The sequence below is a fragment of the Neofelis nebulosa genome, chromosome 6 (genome assembly GCF_028018385.1).
Source record: "Neofelis nebulosa isolate mNeoNeb1 chromosome 6, mNeoNeb1.pri, whole genome shotgun sequence".
NCBI classification, from domain to species: Eukaryota; Metazoa; Chordata; class Mammalia; order Carnivora; family Felidae; genus Neofelis; species Neofelis nebulosa.
In genome coordinates, this window is record NC_080787.1 from 81,815,306 (window position 1) to 81,839,404 (window position 24,099).

At 38.7% G+C, this 24,099-nt stretch overlaps 1 protein-coding gene across 1 annotated transcript; it reads right to left on the bottom strand.

Moving 5' to 3' along the window:
* Positions 1-1,593: 1,593 nt before the first annotated feature.
* GJB7 (gap junction protein beta 7) lies at positions 1,594-18,670 on the bottom strand. Its single transcript, XM_058734651.1, has 3 exons — positions 18,560-18,670; positions 3,617-3,774; positions 1,594-3,490 (listed from the first exon to the last, which is right to left on the bottom strand). Exon 3 carries the CDS (start codon positions 3,461-3,463, stop codon positions 2,600-2,602), a length of 864 nt encoding a protein of 287 aa, XP_058590634.1. The 5' UTR covers positions 3,464-3,490; positions 3,617-3,774; positions 18,560-18,670; the 3' UTR covers positions 1,594-2,599.
* Positions 18,671-24,099: the final 5,429 nt, after the last annotated feature.

Below are 24,099 nucleotides of genomic sequence, written 5' to 3' on the forward strand. Positions count from 1 at the left end.
TTGCAAGATACAGAAACCCTATTTAAGCCAGTTTAAGCAAAAATGGGGAATTTATCATTCATGTAACTAAACTACAGAAAGGATAGGGGGGAGCCTGTGTCAGAGACAGCAGGAATTAAAAATTCAAACATTCTCAGGTCTTTGCCTTTTCCCCCTTCTCCTCTTAACTTTGCAGTCTTTCTGTCTTAAGCTATCTTTGCTAAATTTCCTCGGGAAGACTGGAACCATAGCTACTTGCAACCCTAGGCATTCTTTCATACAATACTGAAAAAAATTTCCTTCCAGGCCATTGAGATGAAACCTTGTGACCACAGACAGTGTCTGTAACAGGAAAGATTTGGGGGATAAGTCCTAGAGAGCCAACTGCCGGCCAGGAATGGCTTGACTGAAATTAAGAAGACACCTGTTCAGTGATCCGGGAAGCCCGATGAGGTGAGGAAGGTTTAAGAAAGAACTATGGTTGATTGGTAACTTGGCTTTTACTGGATGAATATCCCTGAAAAAAGGGACTGAATTTTTGGGTCTTACCTTCTTCATCTCTAAGGTTAATGTCTGCTCTCTGAGCACCAGTGTTGTGGGGGGGAGTCAGGTCAAGTGAGGTGACCAGTGAGGACCAGTGGAAGATACTCCACCCCATCTTAACATCCATGCTCCCGCATGAAAGTGGAAATTTTCTTACAGCCGGAATTATATATCTCTGAAGGTGCATAATGCAGTGTCTTGTTCCTGCTGATCATAGCTCAATAAAAATTAATTTATTGATAAGAGACTAAAGATGCCAAATTTAAATGCCAGTTTCTCTCAGTCAAATGCTTTGGGTCCTCACAGATGCCAAGACTACCTCCAGAGTATTCTTATAGGAAACTCATTTTATAAACTAAGCTTAAAGGGGAAAAAAATCATTCCCCTTCCTGTCTAAACAACTTCATTCACAGCTCTTGCTCCCATTACCTCGTCATTTCCTCTTAATGCAAAGTGGAAAGAGCAAAAAATGCACATGTCCCACCAATCCTTTTCCCTACAGCAGCACTGGTCATAACTGATGTGAAGTCTGAGTTCCTCAAAAATATTTTTGGCTACAAACTTAGAGGGAAAAATCATCTTGCCTCCATTTCACTTCTGTGCACTAAAACCCTATTTTCTAGATTTTATGCCATGATGAAGGCCTCAAAAATCTCAAACCTCTTTAACCCCCATCGCTGTCAAAAACGTGTTTATATTCCTTTAAATCCTTTAGTGGTTACCTGCATTTGCAAAGATTGGCTGTTTTCATGTCAAATGAATGTAAGCTCAGGAGTGCAGCAGTGAGGGATCTGGGATATAAATTGAAAGAAGGGGAAAACCTGCATGAATTGTAGTGACTTTATGCTGAAGAGGGCAGGACCATGGAAGACATGACATAATCAGTTTCAGTTAAAATTACATTTTTATGTACTGATTTCTCATTAAAAAAATTCCCAGTGGACAAGAATGATTTCTGAACTATTTTTATGAAGCAGGGCTGCAAGTCCTGCTCTAAAATTGTCAGAAAAGTTTTATTTCACAGAATAATTGTACCCGTGCAGTCAAGTAACAATATCAAGGACAGCCAAATAACACAACAAAACCACTGCATTTTTATTCTGGAGAAATGCACGTCTGTTAGAGTGTTAAATACAAAGATAATATATGATTTTTTTTTAAATAAGAAAGAGCTGGTCTCCAAATAAAGTAATAATAAGCATCCTTATTTTTTTTTTGCATTTTTCAAACCAATGTAACAGCATAGTACACATTTTATTATCCATTCTAGAGAGAGATGTACTAGTAAATTGTAGGCAAACTATGACATATTGTATAACACACTGTGAATTCCTGATCATAAAAAGGTCCAAAAAATACAGAAATTTACAAAGTATTCAATGTTCAGTGGTTAAAAGAAAAGGGTTAAGTAATTATCAAGTGGGTATGTTCCTTTTCTGGGTCCTATCTGCTCCCTGTCTGTGTAGTTGGTGGGACCTGCCTTCTGGTATGACTGGAGTGACCCTTTCAGGTATCTGCTAGGTTCAGGCTTAAGTGGGACATGTCCCCAGTAATATTTGTATTAACTTGGAAACCACAAATTATGGCTTTCTTCCCTCTCCCCTAGTCCATTTATATCCAGGGAGACCTAAACTGCAGAGGCCTGGGCTCTGTGGTCATTTCCCCAGGCCAGGCCTTCTCACTGAGTGTGCTTCTGTTTGCCTTGGCTACCTGCTACTGTGCCCTCACCATGCTCTTTCTCTGCAAAGATTGTGTAGAGCTGAGTGAGGGGAGCCTTGGCTGCCACTTTGGAAAGATTGCCAATGCCTCAACCTCAGCTTGGAAGCCATCACGTTTGTCAGAAATGTCACTTTCTATATTTTCCAGGTGACAGATCTAAGCGTTTAAGAGAATGCCGTTCACTGGATTTTTTCAGACTAATTTGCAATTAACTATTCAAACACAACTCACATATCCACTTGAACCCTATGACAATGAGATCTCTGTCTAGTGTGTACAACTGAGCACATACTGAAAATATTTTTTAAAATTTTCCCAAATGACATTAAGGCTGACACCCTTTGTTTTCCAACACAGCTTAGGTCTTGCTTAGGAAGGATGCAGATTCTCCTTGCCAACCCTCTTGTGAATCACAAAGCAGTTTTGTTTTACCTTGGGAGGGAGGGGGTTCAGGGGTGTGCAGTGTGCTAATGGCTGAGTCTGAGTGGAAATTCTGGAGCAGCGGAGGAGCCCCTATCCCACCACATTCAATGTATCTGAGGTTGTGGCACTCACACACTGAAGACTTGAGTGTCTTAGAGTGTTTTTGGAGATAGCACTTAATAAGGCACTTGAGAACCAAAAAGCTCAGTTCAATGAAATTCAACACAATGCACAGGCATGAGGTAATAACCAAGAAGAAGATGAAGATCGTTTTCTCGGTGGGTTTGGATATGAAGCAGTCCACAGTGTTGGGACAAGGCTTCAAATCACACTTCATAAGGTACGGAACACTAAAGCCATCATACAGCTTGTAAAATAAAACCAGGAAGCCAATTTCAAAACCAGTTTTAACAATGAGACTGATCAGGTAAGTGTACCACAGACCCCCATCCATCACACCTAGGCTGACATAGAGTTTCTTTCTGTGCCTTTTCTCTCTACTGTCACAACAGGCTACATGTAGAACCACAAGAAGTGAAGGCATAGAGACCATTATCAGCTGTAAGGCCCAAAGTCTGACCTGGGAAATGGGGAAGAAGTGATCAAAACACACATTTTCGCAACCAGGCTGTTTAATGTTGCACTCAAACTCTTTCTGCTCATCTTTCCACACATGCTCTGCTGCCACCATGTAGACCAGCAAACGGAAGATGAACACAACAGCCAGCCAAATCCGCCCAATTCCAGTTGAGTATTTATTTACTCCAGTTAGGAGGTCTCTGAGGAACATCCAACTCATGACTTAGGCTCAAAAGAAGGTAAGAGTCTGCAAAAGAAAACAATTTCATCAAGATTCATTTATTTTCATTTTATTGATCATTTCCACTGTCTTACTTGATTATGAATTATGGACAATAAAGTCGAATTTCAACTCTGGTTGTTGAGGACTCACATTCATACAAGGAGATGACACAATTGGTCCACAGATGTAATTGATTCCTTGCCCAGTTAAGTTTGGAATTTAGTTGGTGATCCCACACACACTATCTCATTTTCAAAGAAATCCTTCCAGCTTATTGCTTCTAAGGATGGATGGGTTCTGTTAGTGATCTAGAAAAAAAAATAGATATGAATCCCAAGGTGACATTGGCACCTTGAAATACCCCTCACATACCAGCTTCTTGAAATTGTAATCTCTACTCACTTTCTCTAGTTTGTTAATGCCCCTCCCCAATCCTTAAAGGTTATTTCCTTCCCCTAGCTCCTCTCATGTCCTGTGTCCCATATCCCATACTAACAACTGAGCTCACCTACAGTCCCATAGTGAAAAGTGAGGGTCTCCAATATGAACTTCTTCAAACTCATGTTTCCTCCCCCCTGCAGGTCTACTTACATCAATGCCCAACTTAACATGCTCTACACAGTTTAGAGGGAGGGGTCAGCCTCATCTTGCCTCAAAATGATCATTCCAACTCTACACCCCACTCTTGATTTATCCATTTTCCCTGCTTCTGTATCTTCAACCTTCACTGGTTCCTTCATCTCAGCATATAAATGTGCTTAAGTTGTATCCCTTATTTCTACTATTACAACTATCATTTACTCTTCAACTCACTGAGTCTAGTTTTTCTGCTCATCATTGCATGCTAAAATTAGCACTACCACTGACCTGCCAATCTTCTGGACACTCTGGATCTCACTTAATTTTTCTATGATACTGTTGCCTGCTCTTGTGTTCTCGAAACTCTTTGAGCCTTGACATCCAGGATCATCTTCTTTCTATTGTTTCTATCTTCTCTATTGTTCTGATTCTCTTGATTGTACCATCTTAGTTTTCTTTGTCTAATTCGTAAAAGCTCTGTCCTCTGCTCTTTTCTTACTCCATATGCTCTCCCTAGAAAATCTCATTCACTCCCAGGGATTCATCTACCATTTTCAGATTTCTGACTCTCAAATATTTGGCTTCTCACCAGATTTCCATATCTCACTGCCTCTTGGTTATCATTTAAATATGCCACAGGCCTCTCAAACTTGAAGTATCTATAGGTGAATTTATTATCTGCTCTGCTCTTTGATTTTATTGCTTAATGGCATCACCAATACCCAAGCACCCAAGTTGGAAATCTCATATTCATCCTGGACCTCTCTCTCTTATGACCCTTTAAAATTTTTTTTAAATATTTATTTACTTATTTTGAGAGAGGGGGGTGAGGAGAGTACAAGCAGGGGAGCAGCAGACAGAGGGGGAGAGAGAGAATGAGAGAGACAGAGAGAGACAGAGAGAGAATTCCAAGAAGATTCCATGCTGCCAGTGCAGAGCCCAACACGGGGCTTAAACTCAGGAATGGTGAGCTCATGACCTGAGCCAAAACCAAGAGTCAGACACTTAATCGAGTCACACAGGTGCCCCTTTTATGACCCTTCTTAATTATTCACAATATTCTTCTGATTCCTCCCTCCAAATATCTCTCAAATTCATCTCCAGGTCACTGCTAAAATCTCTCTCACCTGTACAGCCTTCTCACAGCTTTCTATTTCCAGTCTTACCATCTCTTCCCCTCTCCTCCTAATATGTCCTTGATGCTATTTAATTATCTTGTACCTCTCTCCATCTCTTTTGCCCTTTTCTATATAAAAGTTGAAAGGAAACTAGAGAGCCTTCTTTTTTATTTCAGTGATGTTGTCTTTCTGGCACACTCCGCTTCCATCTTTTCTTATAATTGGATTCCCTGATTTATGTTTGTTGGGCCCATTATATACACAGCATTCTCTGTTCAGTGCTTTTGAGTTGGTCTCTCCCAACTACCCTGGAATGTGGGGGTTTTGTTTGTTTAGTTGGTCGGTTGGTAGGTTTGGTTTGTTTGTTTATGGTGGTGGATGTTTTGTTCTTTCAGATGAGAAAGCACACTCTGAAAAATGAAGCCACTTTCCCAAGGTCACAAAATAAGATGCAGAGGGTTCAAATCTAATTTCCATCACTCTAAAACAGAGCTTCTCAACGGTGGCACCATTGATATTTGGGGCTGGATAATTCTTTGTTGGAGCAGCTATCCTATGCCTTGTAGGTTGTTTAGCAGAATCTCTCGCCTCTACCAGCTAGATGCCAGTAGCACCACCTCCCCATTTTGGACAACTAAAAATGTCTTCAGACATTTCCAAATGTACCCTGTGGAGATGAGACAGAATCTCTCCAAGTGAAAACCACTTCTCATAACTCTCTGCTATAATCAGAAGATGTGGGCTAGAGCTCCAGGTCTGCCACTAATATACTTTGTGATTTCTTAGGTGAAATTCTTGCCATTTTAGTTCTTGTTTTCTATTACAAAAATTAATTACCTTTTGCTTTCTCTCTAACTCAGCTGAAAGAGTATCATGGAAATGATCATGTGAGAGGAATGAGGAGGTTAAGAAAATTGGGATATTGTTAATAGCAGCACACCTGTTGGAGCATGGCACATTACCTCTTACAGGGGAAACAATATGTAGCAAGCCCACACGCAAAAGCCCTGAGGAGATGTATGAAGGTTAAGAGATGTTTTCAGAGAAAACAAACATACATGTACACAGTGGTCTATTGAGCAGGGAATAAATACTTCAATGTCCTTGGGTTTTCAGAACACAAACAAAATTGTATTAAATAAAAAGGAGTCTCAAATCCACCTGAAAGGTCAATGTCTCCATGAATTATTAAAACAAAGTCCCAAAGATTAAAAAGGGAAAACAAAAGGTATTATGTTTTCCTACAACATGTGTCATTGGGAATTTGTCCATATTATTTAAAAGGATATTTATGTAATGTTACAAAACATTTGAAAGTACCCTGCTGGTCATTTTAGAAAAGGGAGGAAGGCAAGAGTAGATCCAGACTGTTTTGCTAAAAGAAAAGCAGTAAGAAAGAAACTGCCGTTTGAATAGAGTTAGAAGACTGACACCATCAAATGTGTAAGAATCATGAATTTCATTTGACTGATAAATGTCTATCCTATTTTGAAATTCTCTGCTGATAGAAAGGCAGTGGCTTTTCTTAGGAGGGAAAGGTGTTCTAATATTAGTCCAGTTTTAACAAAGGTGGTTTAGTATAGCAGATAAGAGCCTGGGCACAGCATTGAACTCCATGGGCTCAAGCCCAAGTTCAGCTGTGATGATAATAGTACTAATCACGTGGGGCTCAAAACAGAGTCTGACACATGGTAGTGATCAGTAAGCATTATTGTTATTATTTTGTCATCAAAAGCCTTTTCTTGGTATCAAATTGGAAGGCTTTCCAATTGCAAGTTAGTATGTTTTTTTCTCTAACTTTTTTCCTTGAAGGTGGATAAGTTAGGAATCTTTATATAATAGCCCTTTAAGCATTTGAAAGCAGTCATTAGTTTGAAGTCATTAGCTCATCATGTTTATCTCTTAATAATAATTCATATTGTCTATTTTTAATAAAGGTCTTTAATTTATCCCTTTTCTTAAGTCACTATGGATTACTCCCAATTTTTAAAGAGTTTCTACTTGCCAATTCTAATGTACCGATTTTCCTATGACTTTCTCTTTTCTCTTGAGAACTAGCAGTTAAGCGCACAGGAATTTCATTTGGAAAATTCAACTAATTAAATATTTTCAGAAAGTAAAATATTCAATATTGCCAATATCATGAATAATTTTGGGAATTGAAGATTTCCCCCAAACATTTCATCTAAATTAAAAACGGAGTCTGGTAAGTTTTAATATCCAGAATACGTAAAGAACTGCTAAAACTCAACAACGAAAGATAACTCAAACATGGACAAAAGATTTGAATAGACATATCTCCAAAGAAGATATACAAACGGCCAATCCATAGGTGAAAGGATGCTTAACGTCATTAGTCATTAGGAAAATGCAAATCAAAGCTATAAGAAGGGGCGCCTGGGTGTTCAGTCGGTTGCGTGTCCAACTCTTGATTTCAGCTCAGGTTATGATCTTAGGGTCGTGGGATCAGACTCTGCGTCAGGCTCTCTCTCTCTCTCTCTCTCTCTCTCTCTCTCTCTTTCTCTCCCTCTCTTCCTCTCTCCCTCTCTCCCTCTCCCTCCCTCTCCTTCCCTCTCTCTCCCCTCCCCTGCTCATGCTCTTTCCTTCTAAAATAAATTTGTTTTTAATGTTTAAAAAAAGCTACAATACTTACTAAGATGGGTATAGTTTTTAAAATATAAAATAACAAGTGTTGGCAAGGATGTGGGGAAATTGGAACTCTTGTACAAAGCTGGTGGGAATGTAAAGTGGGGCAGCCACTGTGGAAAACTGTTTGGCAGTTCCTCAAAAAGCTAAACATAGCATTACCATCTGACCCAGCAATTCTACTTCTAGATATATACCCCAAAATTGGAAATAGGAACTCAAAGAGATATTTGTATGACAGTTTTCATCACAACATTATTCTCAATAGTCAACATGTGGGAAACAACCCAAGTTACATCAAGAATGAATATGCAAAATGTGGTATACACATACAAAGGAATATTAGTCAGTTAATGAAGTTCTGATCCATGCTACAGTGAGAGTGAACTTTGAAGACATTATGGTAATAAAATATGTAAGATACAAAAGGACAAATATTGTGTGATTCCACTTGTATGAAGTCTCTAGAACAGTAGAACAGGGAAATTCATAGAGATAGAAAGTAGATTAGAGACTACCAGGGGAAGGAAGGAAGGAAGGAAGGAAGGAAGGAAGGAAGGAAGGAAGGAAGAAAGAATGGTGAGCTTTTGCTTAGTAGTTACAAATTTTTTGGGGGGTTGAAAAAGTTTTGGAAATAGTGCTGATGGTTGTACAATACAAATCATGTAATTAATGCCACTGAATTGTGCACTGAAAAATGATTAAAATGGAAAATTTTATGTCATATGTATTTTACTACAATGAATAAAGTTCCCCCAAAAAGTAGGTGGAAGGAAACTATTTAGAATAGAAGGAAACAATAGGGGTCCAAATAGCCTGAACATTTTAGGAGAACTGTGTTGTATAGGGAGTAGAAACAGGGACAAAAGAAAGAATAGTAATATAATATAATAAATATAATACTCATCAATGAAATAAGTTCTTATATGATTTTATTTTGTATGATTTTTGTTGTCCATATTTTTTCCAATAAGATTGTACAAAATTAAATCTGAAAGATCTAATAAAAAATAAACACTAATAAATCAGAGAGCTATCACTGTTCGATTTATAGAATGGATGTTTACAAATCAAACCATATCTGCAAGGTTACTATGTAAGAAAATCATGTGGTGAATCCTTTTCAATCTCTCTTACCTCTACGTATGTGTCTATAACTCCCAAAATTATGTATGTCCAGTCCACACCTGTCTCCTTGTCATCTCTACTAGGATGCCATCTCATAAATTCAAAATGTTTGAAAGTGAACTCATGGTGTTGCTTACTCCACCCTCCATCTCCCTGCAAAAGCACGGCACCTCAGTAGATTGTACCACCATGCAACTAGCATTGAGCCAGAAACTTCGAAGTTGTTTTTCACCTTCTCCCTACTCCAAACCCCACATCCAATCTATATTGAAGCCCAAAGTTTCTACCTTTGAAATATATCCCCCAAATTTTCACTCTTTCATCTATACTGCTTCCACCCTAATCCAAACCTTCCTCATCTCTTGCCTGGTATACCATAAAAGCTTCTTATCTGTCTCCCCTTTTCTCATTCTTGACCTCATCCAACCTGTTTTCCATCAATAACTAGATTAACATTTAAAATGGAGATTATAGGGGTGTCTGGGTGGCTCAGTCAGTTAAGCGTCCAACTTCGGCTCAGGTCGTGATCTCACAGTTTATGGGTTTGAGCCCTGTGTCAGGCTCTGTGCCTGACAGCTCAGAGCCTGGAGCCTGCTTCGTATTCTGTGTCTCCCTCTGTCTCTGCCTTTCCCCCACTCATATTCTGTCTTTCTCTCTCTCTCTCAAAAATAAATAAACATAAAAAAAATAAGATGGAAATTATAGGGGTGCCTGGGTGGCTCAGTTGGTAAGCATGCAACTCTTGATTTGGGCTCAGGTCATGATCTCATGGTTCGTGAGTTTGAGTCCCTCATCAGGCTCAGAGCTGACCTCGCAGAGCTTTCTGAGGGTTCTTTCTCTCCCCACCTCTCTCTTCTACTACTCTGCTTGTGCACACTCTCTCTCAAAATAAATAAATACACTTTAAAAATTTTGCAAATAAATTAAATGGAGATTATATCAGAAAGAAGTCAAACTTTCACTATTTGCAGACGGCATGATACTTTCTGTAGAAAGCCTTAAAGACCACCAAAAAATGGCTAGAACTGATACATGAATTCAGCAAAATTGCAAGATATGAAATCAACATACAGAAATCTGTTGCATTTCTATATACCAATCATGAAGAAGCAGAAAGAAAAATCAAAGAATTGATCCTGTTTACAATTGCGCCAAACATCCTAAGATGCCTAGGAATAAGCCTAGCCAAAGAGGTAAAAGATCTGTACTCTGAAAACTATAGAATACTTATGAAAGAAATTGAAGGGGACACAAAGAAATTGAAAAACATTCCATGCTAATGAATTGAAAAACAGACACTGTTAAAATATCTATACTATCCAAAGCAATCTATTATATGCAATCCTTATCAAAATACCACCAACATTTTTCACAAAGCTAGAACAAACAATCCTAAAATTTGTGTGGAACCACAAAAGACTCCGAATAGCCAAAGCAATCTTGAAAAAGAAAAACAAAGCTGGAGGCATCACAATTCCAGACTTCAAGCTGTATTATAAAGCTATAGTCATCAAGACAGTATGGTACTCATTGAGGAGGGCACCTGTTGGGATGAGTACTGGGTGTTGTATGGAAACCAATTTGACAATAAATTATATTTAATATAAAAAAAAGTATGGTACTAGCACAAAAACAGACACATAGATCAGTCAACAGAACAGAAAACCCAGAAAAGTACCCAAAGCTATATGGTCAACTAATCTTTGACAAGGCAGGAAAGAATATGCAATGGAAAAAAAGACAGTCTCTGCAACAAATAACGTTGGGAAAACTGGACAGCAACATGCAGAAGAATGAAACTAGACCACTTTTTTACACCAGTCACAAAAACAAATTCAAAATGGATTAAAGACCTAAATGTGAGACAGGAAACCATCAAAATCCTAGAGAGGAACACAGGCAGCAACCTGTTTCACCTCGGCCATAGCAACATCTAACTAGACACATCATTGGAGGCAAGGGAAACAAGCAAACTTGAATTGCTGGGACTGCATCAAGATAAAAAGCTTCTACACAGCAAAGGAAACAACCAACAAAACTAAAAAGCAGCCTACAGAATAGAAGGAGGTATTTGCAAATGACATATCTGATAAAGGGTTAGTATCCAAAATCTATAAAAAATGTATCAAGTCAACACCCAAAAAACAAATAATCCAGTTAAGAAATGGACAGAAGACATGAACAGACATTTTTTCTAAAGAAGACATTCAGATAGCTAACAGACACATGAAAAGATGCTCAACATCACTCATCATCGGGGAAATCAAATCATAACAACGATGGGATACCACCTCACACCTATCAGAATGGCTAAAATGAACAACACAGGAAACAACAGATGTTGGTGAGATGCAGAAAAAGAGGAGCCCTTTTACACTGTTGGTGGGAATGCAAACTGGTACAGCCACTCTGGAAAACAGTATGGAGGCTCCTCAAAAAGTTAGAAGTAGAACTACCTTATGACCCAGGAATTGCACTACTAGGTATTTACCCAAAGGATACAAAAATACAGATTCAAAGGGGAACATGCACTCTGATGTTTATAGCAGCATTATCAACAATAGCCACATTATGGAAAGAGCCCAAATGTCCATTGACGGATGAATGGATAAAGAATATGTGATATATATACACAAAGGAATATACTCAGTCATCAGAAAGTGAAATCTTGCCATTTGCAAGGATGTGGATGGAGCTAGAATGTATTATGCTAAGTAAAACAAGTGAGTGAGAGAAAAACAAATGCCATATGATTTCATTCATATGTGAAATTTAAGAAACAAAACAGATGAACATAAAGGAAGGGGAAAAAAAAGAAAGAGGGAAGCAAATCATAATAGACTGTCTACTATAGAGAACAAACTGAGGGTTGGTGGAGGAGAGATGGGCATGGGATGGGCTAGATGGGTGATGGGTATTAAGGAGAGCATTTTTTATGATGAGAACTGGGTATTATATGTAAGTGATGAATCACTAAGCTCAATATTACACTATATGTTAACTAACTAGAATTTAAATAAAAATTTGAAAAAGTGCACATAGAAATATAGATTAAAAAATTAAAAATAATAATGAAAATAAAATGGAGAATATATCATCTCGTTCTATCATTTCTCTGCTTAAACCTCTAACCCGACTTCCCATTGCACTTAGGGTAGGAAAAAAAGGGAAAATATTTACCAGACGATGAAGCCTTGCATAGTGGTGCCCTTGCCTGTCTCTCCAACCTCATCTTGCACATCCCCAAGGTACAGTGAATTCCAGGCATGCTCCTCTCCTTTCATTTCCTCCTTTAGATCCTACATCCATTTTGTTCCTCCTACCTGAGATGATCTTGTCTCCCTCACCTGAATGAGAGAGGCTTTTTGTGACCCCACCAATCTAAATTAGTCTTCTTTGGTATTCTTGTTTACAATATTGGCATCTTTTCGTTCGTGCCATTTATAACTTATAATCACTTATTTATATGACTAATATCTGAAGATACTGTGTGTTCTATAAGAGAAAGGACTAGGGATGCCAGATTGAGCAAGCAAATAAAATGTAAGCTGTCCAGTTAAATTTGAATTTCAGATAAACAATGAATAATTTCTTACTGTGCCATCCAATATTCAGGATTACTTAAACTGAAAAAGTATTCCATTATTTTTTCTTAATTACTTTTAATGTTTATTTATTTTTGAGACAGAGGGAGACAGAGCACAAGTCGGGGAGGGGCAGAGAGAGAGGGAGACACAGAATCGGAAACAGGCTCCAGGCTCTGAGCTGTCAGCACAGAGCCTGATGCAAGGCTCAAACCCACGAACCGTGAAATCATGACCTGAGCTGAAGTCGGAGGCTTAACTGACTGATGCACCCAGGCGCCCCAAAAAGTATCCATTAGTTATCTGATATTCAAAATTAACTGGACAATCTATATTTTATGTGGCAACCTAAACAAGTACTTTGATTGTCCTCTGTTGTGTACTCAGTGCCTAAGTAACAGTGCAAAATTCAGTAACAAATGGGAACACAGCTTGCTCTAAAGCTCAGAAACATTTGGAAAACTCAATCATTCTTCTCCTTATACCCAGCCTCTCTATCTCCACCTTAATTAAATTGCTATGTTCTCCACAAAACTATGCAGTCTGCTCTGAGGTCCCCACTTCCTGTAACTTCTGGGTGGACCTGAGATTCAGACCATCTTGCTTCATCTCTGCAAGAAAAGTAAGTGGGAGATACCCCCAGACTTTCTCCTAAAATCCACTCCACGCTTTTGACTGCTAGATTAGAATGCTGTTTCCATCCTGTTATTCTTCTGCTTGGGAATACTCTCTAGCTTCCATGAGACTTCTGGAATAAGTTTCCGAGTCTCACCTTCATGTTCAAGATCTTACACTCTTGTGTCTACCAACATTCACCAATACCCACTTTGGTCAGATGGTTCATCCTCCCACCCACCTACCTATGTCTTCCTGTCTCAAGGCCTCATGTTCTTCTCGTCTCCATGCACTTGCTCATGCTGTTCCTCCCTCCTCCCTGCCCTACCTCACTATTGCCCTCCAAGTTGTGATTTTTCTCTCTTCATATTTGTAGCCCTTAAGCCTTAGCACATATTTTAGCCCTTGGTGGCTCTCATATAGACTTTGGTGTTTCTCACCAAAGAACCTTATGCCTTGCTTTAACATGCCTTAAGACCATGTTTGTTACTTGTTTTGTATACTCCAAAGTGCTTAGCATAAAGTGGCTGTTTAGTAAATGTTTATTAGCTGCATGTAGCTAAAGAAACAGCAAAGTTGTAGGTGCCTAATCTGTGTTGCACAGCAGTAAACAAAATAGACAGCGCTCCTTCTCTCAAAAACTTACAGCATAGAGGTTAAATAAGTATGTTTTTTTTTTGTTACCTAAATATGCAATTAGAAATTATGACAAATATATGCTCTAGGTGCAAGAGCAAGCTAGGTAGAGAAGGACCTCGCTCTCAAGGAGCTTATATTCTAGGGAGTGAGAGAAACAAACAAGAAACAAATGCATAAGATAATATCAGATAATGATGAAAGCTGTGAAGAAGCACAAGCAGAGTAATGTAATTATGATGGGTCCAGGAGAGCTTCTTTCAGTTGGCCATGGGAGGCCTCTCTGATGTGGTAACCTTTGGATCGAGCCCCAAGAGACAAGGAGTCAGCTCTACATGAAGATATGAGGAAGAACGTCCTAGGAAAATGGAATGGCTGGACAGAATGAATTTGAGGAACAGAAGGCCCATGTGACTAGACCTCAGTGAATGAGGGATGGATGGCCTGAGATGAGGTTGGAAAAGGAGGTCCAGCCAGGTTACATGGCACCTTTGGAGTGGGCTTTTCCATGCTATGTCACTATAAACAAGAAGTTCACTCTTGGGAGGGTTCAGTTTCCCCATCTGTAAAGGGGGATACTAATATTCTCCAAGCTGACTTCATGAGGTTTGTTGTGAATATAAATCAAGATGAAATATAAGAATTTCATAAAGCACACACACACATAAGAAAAGAAAGAAATAGCAAAGTTGAATGTTGACTCTCAGGTGAAATATTCAGTTTCAAATTTTTTTGCTCTTTGACATAGAATAAGTCACTCATACAGTCTTTGAGGACCATAATTCTTTCCATTGACCACGTTAAGAAAACTGAGCTGAAAGATGAGAAATTAAAGTAATTTTCATATCACTTTGCTATTATACTTAATACTAATATTAATAGAAAATATCCATTCATTCCTATTTACTCAACAAATTCAAATGTTAAACTTACAGCAAGGTTTTGGTTTTTTTTTTTTTTTTTTTAGGATTGGCATCAGTGTTGATTGATTCAAATATTTCATAATTCTGTTAAAAATCCCAAATGAAATGTGTGTGGGTGCACACGTGCACATGCACTATTGTAATGAGGAGTTGGAAGGCCCTAGTAACATTGATGAATTGTTTTAACTCTTACCTTCATGGCAGAGATCTAATCATCAAAATGCAGACTTTGGAGAAAAATGTGTAAATGTAAAAAAAAAAAATTTTTTTGAGAAAAAGAGAGCGCAAGCAGGGGAGAGGAGCACAGCAGGGAAGAGAGAGAGAATCTTAAGTAGGCTCCATGCTTAGCGTGGAGCCCAATGCAGGGCTTGATCTCACGACTGACCATGAGATTAAGAGTTGGATGCTTAACATACTGAGCTGCTCAGGCGCCTCTGTAAGTGTCAAATTTAAAATAACTATCCCCTGTGTGCCACATATTTCAGAGTCACAACCAAAAGAATGCATAGAGGAAAAAAATTTGTACACATCACAGTCTACTCTCTTAGAAGGAACTTGCATTAGTATAGCTATGAGTAAATAGATACAAATGAATAAGTTCATTTGAAGCAGTTAGGATATCATCTGATATATAACAAATATGAATTTAAATATCATCATTATGAACTTAGTGAAAGTTGAAGGACCCAAAAAGACTTGACTAAAAATCTTCCACCAACTATACTAAGTTTCTACTAACTGATCAAACAACAACAACACCATGAAGAATACAATCACGGGCCTCCATAAAATGTGACATCCTGGGTGGAGAGCATAGTCAGACTAAAGTAACTCAGAATTTGGAGACAAATACCTCCTTTGAGTGTGAAATGAGTAAAAAGCCTCATGGGAAAGGATTAGCAATTTGTAGAAGAAACCTATCCCAAAGAGACCATCTGTCCCATATTCCTGGGAGCTGGAAAACACTAGAACGTTAGTAGATATAAAGGTGTAAAATTATGTAAGACCTCAAACATAAAGGTGAGAATTAGAAACTTATTTTCCCATATAGTTCCCCACAACCAGAGGGTACCTGAGTAAAATGGGTAGAAGCTAATCAACCATGTGGTCCTGCACTGGCATAATGATATGGAAGCAAAGTTTAGCAGAAGAGTAGAGCTCTGTGTGAATGATACGTGAACAGAAACCACATAGACCTTCTCAATGTCTACATCAGTCTATATACAGGGAAAATATCATCTGTACATGTGTAAAATACTTCATCATTTTCTTCTGCAACCAAGGATTCTGGATTTTCTGGAATAACCCTATTGCAAGCATGCTAAACTGATGTCAGAACTAATGAGAACATGTACAAGTTTTGGGTTGAGAAAATGAGTTACAATAACCATATAGTAGCAGCAAGGATAATTAATAATGTGACTTTTCTACATCCTGATTAAATGTCTGTTACAATCATTTGATTCTCCTTCTTCCAATTAACCAAGCAACCTCTGAGTAATAATTTTCTTGCTGAGGAGATTCCTTAAACTGTGCAAGGGTATTCTCCTGAGATTACATACAAGAGTTCCAGTCCCTGGAGAGGCGCCTTACAAATCAGGCTCCTCTGGGTTTGGTTAATGAATCCCTTAAAGCTGATTCAACTTGGGGTGAATCATACACTTGAGCTTTTGAGCCTTTGGGACTGAACACCAGCCCACCTGTCCTTCACTTATTACAGGACGAACCTTTATGCCAACAACTTTCCTGACATGAGTCTTCACTACTTGTGTGGTTCAGCCATCTATAAGCACATGCCTTCTCTGTGCCCTGAATGGGCACAAAAACACTAAGGAGCCCTGGCACTGTTGGGAGCCGGAGTCCTGCTCTGAAGTTATTAAAAAGTGCTATTTTGCAAGTTGAGTTTGAGGGGCACTGGATTTCCAATATCCTTGCAGACCACCATGACAAGCCATGAAAAAGCTGCCAGCTTCATAGGCAGCCTCTTTCACGTCTCAGTAATAACAGTGCCTGTCCTTGGATAGTGCTTGAGCGTTTCTGAAGAGTTTCACAGCATCTCATGTAACCCTCACCTCCATCCTCTGGGTTGGTATCGTCTGTGGTATGGCCCCCAATGTAGTGATGAAGAAATGGAAACTCAGAGAAGGGGGCTTGTGCAAGACTCCTCCAGAAACTCAGTAACAGAAACTCCTCAGTAGAAAACTCAGCAGCAGAACCCAGATCCCGAATGACTGGTCTCCAGCTCCCCCTCAGCAGGCTGGATTTTCTGGTTCATTAACAACTCTGTGCTACCTTGTACACAAATTATTTAACCCCTAAAGAATAGAATTTCCTCTCAGATTCTCTTTCCACCACCTGCTGACTCTTGCACCACCTGCTGACTCTTGCAAATTCTGTAAAATGCCCTATTTGAATACAAGGCATTTTCACTCGTAACAGTAGCCTATTTGGAAAATCCCTAAAGCAGAGTGTTTCTAAACCCAGGATCCATGACCCCTGAAGGTCTGTCATTAGATTCTCAAGGATCTATGAGAAGTTTATATGTGTGTATTTTGTATTTTGTTTTTATGATCTTAAACAAACAAAACAATGCTGGATGACTAGTTCATAACCAAGGACTAGTTCATAGCCACAGTATTTCAGTACTCATATTTACCAGTGTTTGGCAAACTATACAGCCTGCAGGCTAAATCCAGTTTTCCACCTGTTTTGTAAATAAAGTTTTGTGGGGACACAGCCATGCCCATTCATTTACTATGGTCTATGGCTGCTTTCATGCTAAAATAACAGAGTTGACTAGTTTCAGTAGAGATAGCACAGCCCTCAAACCCTAAATTAATTACCATCTGGCCTTTGTAGAGGTCATTTGCCGACCTCTGATATTTATGTCGTATTTGAAATCATACTGGAACCAAGTTGCAAAACTTTCATTATCTGGGCTTCCAAGAAACAACACATGATGGGTCCTGCTCAAGAGAAAGCTATGTGAAGGCATATTGACAGCACAGCGTGAATGAAGCCTGCTGGCAGTTTGAATGGAGACAAGTGAACAAGGAACAAGCCATTACCCAACCCACAGTGGGTCCACAGCTTCAAAGAATCTGGGCTTCTGCAGTCAGTATCTTATTCTCTTAGTGAGTAGTAATTTAATTTTAGCCAAACTGTGTCGTTTGTCCACTAAACTTGAATTAATTTTAATTTTATTGGTTTTGTGATATTTGATTTTTCTTTTGTAAATACAGTTGCATAAGAGCTATATGTCTAAGGATTAGCCTGTGGCTGTAAAATTATTTCACATCTAATTTTAGGTCTCATTACATATAAATAACAGTATACTAAAAAAATAAATTGTCAACATTGAGGGTACAGGAACAATGCTGAGTAAAACAGTATCCACACAGGCCGACACCTGTATATATATATACCTCTTGCCAGGTATTTTAATTTCCTGTATGAACAAAGGTATTGACATTTTTAGAGGGTCCTCTCTTCGGAACAGTGCAAAGGTTATCCTGAAGCCACACAGAAGGGGCCACTGAGAGGTCCTGGGCTGTTCCACTATGCCCTCAAATTCCACTCATTCGCATTCTGTGCTCAAGCCAGGTGCTCTGACTTGGCCACAACCACAAAGCCCCCAAGTCACTCACACATTCCAAATGGGCCATTTACTTAGAGGCAGCTTATCCAGAAAGGGTGTCTGTGATGCAGCACAAAACTGGATAGCAGTGCATTTAGTTTGTAATAATTAGGATTACTTCTCTCACCAAAACTTTTTGGAAAGAGGTAATGACTACCCAATTACAAGAAATGCCATCTTCCCTTGCATAAACAAATCCTATTATAAGAGAAATAAGCTTAACTTACCCATTGGCACAGATGTGAAGATTAAGAAGAGATCCAGTCAGTTGTTCATTTGATTAAAAAAAAATCATGAGTTGATTATATTATTTCCCTGAGAGGAAGCTAGTGCTTTAAGCTCAGGCAAATGGAGTCTAGTGGTTTCCAAGGTAGCATAAGCCAAACAGGTGTAACCTGATCGTTTGTTTTGGCTCATAACTTAGATGAGAACTCTTGTGTCTCTGCTGTTCACGATATATGTTAAAAGAGAATCGAAACTGGAAAAACTAATTCGAAGCCATTCACATACACACAATTCATTGAACATCTCTTTTTATAAAACCTTGTCATTATTTACACAAAGAAGTTGGAACAATGAGAGAAAGGTTTTCATCTCTTTAAAGGATTGAGTTGATTGAGAATAATTTAAGTCAGTCTATCTTTGATGAACTTACTTTAACTTTACATCATATACCCTATTCTTAGCAATCCAGAAAGTAAGAAAGCATAGTAAAAATCACTCTCACAAACCCAGAAAGCATCAATAACAGACTCTTTGTAAGTACATAACAAACAGATGAGAGAAAGCAGGGGAGAGGCAGGAAGAAGGGGAGAAAGAGAAAGTACTTTATCTTTTTATTTCTGGGTACAAATTTGGTTACAATTAAAGATATGTGGAAATTAAAATATCATTTTTCTCTTGGAAGAAGAATAGCTTAGAAACAGAATTTCACATTTGGAAATGATATTAAATTTATGAAGTTTAAGGCCTTCATTTTATTTACTTTTTAAAAAAATTTTAATGTTTATTTTTGAGAGGGAGAGAGACAGCGCGTGAGTGGGGGAAGGGCAGAGAGAGAGGGAGACACAGAATCCGAAGCAGGCTCCAGGCTCTGAGCTGTCAGCACAGAGCCTGACAAGGGGCTTGAACCCACAAACCGTGAGATCATGACCTGAGCCAAAGGCAGGCGCTTCACCAACTGAGCCACCCAGGTGCCCCAAGGCCTTCATTTTAATGATGAGAAAACAGAACCACAGACAGCAGCCTGTGTCAGGTCCCAGAGCTAGGATAGAGAGTGTAGGAAGTACCTGGGAATGAATGCCAAGTCTCAGAGATCTTTCCTTTACTCTGTGATAGCCACCTCTGCAGACCATGTGAACTTCCGTACAGGTTCTCTCTTACTGCTCTTAGCATTTGTGGCCTTTAAAATGATCCCATATATTGATATATTCAATCCAAAATTCAAAGAAGAGTGCAGTTTATTTTGAAAAATCATCTATTTTCATTATTAATTATATTACTGGATAATTACTGGATAAATCTTCTCTATACCCCCAAAAGCAAATCTGGTTTGGTTTGGTTTTTACAGAGATCTCAGGATCCCAGAATAGTGGCCCAGTTTCCAAAGGGTTACTATCACAGTAAGATCCCAGAGTCTTGTCTCTGGAATCGGTCACCCTTTTCAGTTCCCACTCCTTTGTTTATAATTAGCGCTTACCAAGCTTTATCCATACTCTTAAAACATTAGCTGTTTGTACTGAGACACCTTCTTCCAGGAGCACTTGGTTTGAGGTAGTTGGTTTTTAGGGCAACCTTCAGGGAGGCCTTACTGAATCCTTGAGCACTAATGATTCAGAGGATCCCAGTCTTCCAGTAACGTTAGCACTAACCCAAACAAAGGTAGGATTCACAGTTCCCTACACAAAGGTCCCCAAGGATCTTGCTCAAGGATCTTGTAGCACCTTACACAGAAGCCAGGGGAGGGAGAAATTGCCAGGGGCAGGGAGCAATCAGGAGAGGCTCTATAGAAGAGGTAGGACATGGGATATGGATCTTTATGGAATAAGAGATAGGAACAGGGGTGTGTTCTGGACAAAGTGTGTCTGCTGAACCCTATACCTTCTCAGTTACACTCATGACTTTTGGCTATGCTTTTGACAAAGACATTTAATTCTTCCACCACCATTGTTCATTTAGAAGAAACAAACATAATAAAAACTGCAAAAAGTGAGCTGTCTTGTTGAAATAACGTCATTTCAAAGCCCAGGTTGGGGAGAAATAAGAGAAGGCAGAACTAGAAAAAGAGTGTAATGAATACCATAAACCTTGTTCACCTCTGTTTCTGTTTCAGACTCTGAGTTCAGAAAAACCAGAGTTGGGATCTTGAGTCTAGTTTTTACTTAACTTTGTGGCTTTGTTCAAGATGCTTGAGCTCTCTGAACCTCCATTTCCTCATTTGCATAATAGAAAGGCATTCCCTACCTCTGTGTTCTTATGATGGTTAAATGAAATAATAACTGCTCAAAAAAATGGTAGCCACCATTATCTTTGTCTACTGAAAGCGGCACTGACCTTGGATTATGAAATTTCCTGTCCAAAAAAAATGGTGCCAGAAATGAGAGACATATGCATAGAGTTGACAACAAAAGTTACCTTTCATGTTGGGGGGAACTTGGCTGCACATCTCTGAACAATTTCTGTACCATTTGCGAATACAAGACACCTTACATGAGGAAAAAAGTAATTCTCAGTTACACCAGGAGCTTGTAGGAGATTTATAGCACCTAAGACAACTCCAGGAACATACTAAGTATTACTTAATAATGATTGGTGTTGGCAATATCAAGTGCTTCTGAAGTTTCCTGTTCCAGTAAGAGTGGTTTGAGGGGCTCTGTGCTTTCAGCTGCTGTCTCTTCTGGTGCTATAAGTATTTATTACTCTTCTGACTGATGTAGGAAAGGATCAAAGTAAAATGCCCCATGGGTACAGAATATCTCAGGGGTGTAGGAGAGGTCACATTTTAGCACCATTTCTTTTCTTTTCTTTTTTTTTTTTTTTTAATTTTTTTTTTAACGTTTATTTATTTTTGGGACAGAGAGAGACACAGCATGAATGGGGGAGGGGCAGAGAGAGAGGGAGACATAGAATTGGAAGCAGGCTCCAGGCTCTGAGCCACCAGCCCAAAGCCTGACGCGGGGCTCGAACTCACGGACCGCGAGATTGTGACCTGAGCTGAAGTCGGACGCTTAACGACTGAGCCACCCAGGCGCCCCTTAGCACCATTTCTATATCTAAAATGAGTTTTCAACATTTTTCAAATGAAAATGTGAACATTGCCTCCTTGATTTTAACCTCTCTTTAATTAGCCCTTTCTGGACCCAGTGGCAATACAGAATTTGCCCCACACCACAGCTGGCTGTCAGCAAGCCACAGCCCCAGACCCCATCGAGATACCATGTCTCCTCCCATGTCATTGAAAGGGTTCATAATTTCAATATTTGCATTTAAAGCATCAAATACTTTCTAAGCATTTGCCATGTCCAAGAAATGTTTGTGAAACTGTTTTTCTAAGGAAAAAAACCTCACCTATCATGAGTGTAGCTACTGCTCTCAGAACTTTCAGAATTTGACAGGGCTCAAAGTTGATAGTTGCCTGTGCCTCTAGCTCTAGTTAATTTTTCTTGTTGTTAAGTCAACAAATAAAAGGCCATATTTTACTTATGAGCATTTTGTGCACCTTTACTTAAGAAAACAAGTGCACAGAATTGGAAAATATTTAAATCCAACTGATATGTTCACAATATATACAATATAAAAGTTATTACACTTGTGTGACATATAAGCCTAAATTTTTATCTCTCTTCCCTTTTATTTGAATCTTCTTTAAAAGAAATAATATGAATAGTTTTGTGTGCATATAGATGTTAATGCATATATTGGAGATTAAACAACAAATTTTATCTCTTCTCCACCAACTTTGGCTAAATAATTTAATTGCTTGCATAACCCCCAGAATATTATTTTAAAAGTTAAATTTTAGCTGGATGCATAAATATAGGCAAAAAAAAATCTCATTTCTATAGAAAATATATATAAATTTGTAAATGTAACCTGGAGATTAATAATGTGAAATATACATGCAAATGTGAGTAAAGATCTCCCACTCCAGGATGGTTGGAATAGGTTGGACTCATTGCAACTATAACTTCATTATGTGCTTGGGAATTGTTAGCTCTGATTATCTGGCAATAATGTGAAAGTATTGGGTAACAGTGCCCAGGCATTTGATAAATGCTATTGCAATTTGAGTTTGAAAATTTGAGGTTCACATTTGAAAAACAATCACATGTTAAAAGTAGTAGCATTATTGGAGAAAGGGGAACTCTTTTGCACTGCTGGTGGGAATACAAACTGGTGCAGCCACTCTGGAGAACAGTATGGAGGTTCTTCAAAAAATTAAAAATAGAACTACCTTACGACCCAGCAACTGCACTACTAGGTATTTATCCAAAGGATACAGGTGTGATGTTTTGAAGGGACACATGCACCCCAATGTTTATAGCAGGGTCACCAACAATAGCCATAGTATGGAAAGAGCCCAAGTGTCCATTGACAGATGAATGGATAAAGAAGATGTGGTATATATATACAATGGAGTATTACTTGGCAATCAAAAGGAATGAAATCTTGCCATTTGCAACAACGTGGATGGAACTAGAGGGTATTATGCTAAGCGAAATTAATCAGTCAGAGAAAGACAAATATCATATGACTTCACTCATATGAGGACTTTAAAATACAAAACAGATGAACATAGGGAAAGGGAAGTAAAAATAATATAAATACAGGAAGGGGACAAAATATAAGAGACTCTCAAATGTAGAGAACAAACTGAGGGTTTCTAGAGGGGTTGTGAATGGGGGGATGGCTAAATGGGCAAGGGGCATTGAGGAAGACACTTGGGATGAACACTGGGTGTTATATGTAGGGGATGAATCACTGGATTCTACTCCTGAAAAAATTATTGCACTATATGCTAACTAACTTGGATGTAAGTTAAAATTTTAAAAAGTAGTAGCATGATTTCTTCAGATCATAGGTTAGTCCAATGGGGTAGATGGGCAAAAGTATTAATATTTAACATTCGTAATTATAGAAGATGAAATAATTAGGTCAAATGCTTCCTCCAGTGTTTACCTAATCTTAACAACAACAACAACAACATAAAAAAGTACCTTAGTCAACTATTTTTGTGGTTCAGATGAAGTACACACACTTCAAATCCCATTCAGGACTTAAGGTCTATGGATTGCACCACTCTGCATGTTGCCATAACAGCTCAGCAGATGGTGTTCTGTAAACACGGACATAATATAGCCATCCGTTGTTCTAAGTTTTAATGCCCAAGTACGCTTAGATTTTTCTTCTTGTGGTGAAATAAACACAGCTAACTTTGCACACAGCCTTTATATGTTTGTACATAGAATTAAGACTATGGCACCCAAAGTCAACACTTTGTAGCCAAACACTGAAATCCCAGAGATTTGAACATATTTAGCCTTTTGGAAAAGTGAAGAGGTAAACCCAAGGTGTATAATGGCCTTCCCTCAGGCATTTGAGAGAAAGTAGAAGGATTAAAAGCTAATCCAGCGGGTTTGTGGGAGAAGTGGGGAGTAGAGGGAGGCAAGGCTTTATTCACTCCAGTCTTCTGTGAGGACAATGTATTTCAGAATGCTCTCACCACTCTTTGTCCTCTGAGAACTTTGAGAGTAGGAAAGAAGAGAGG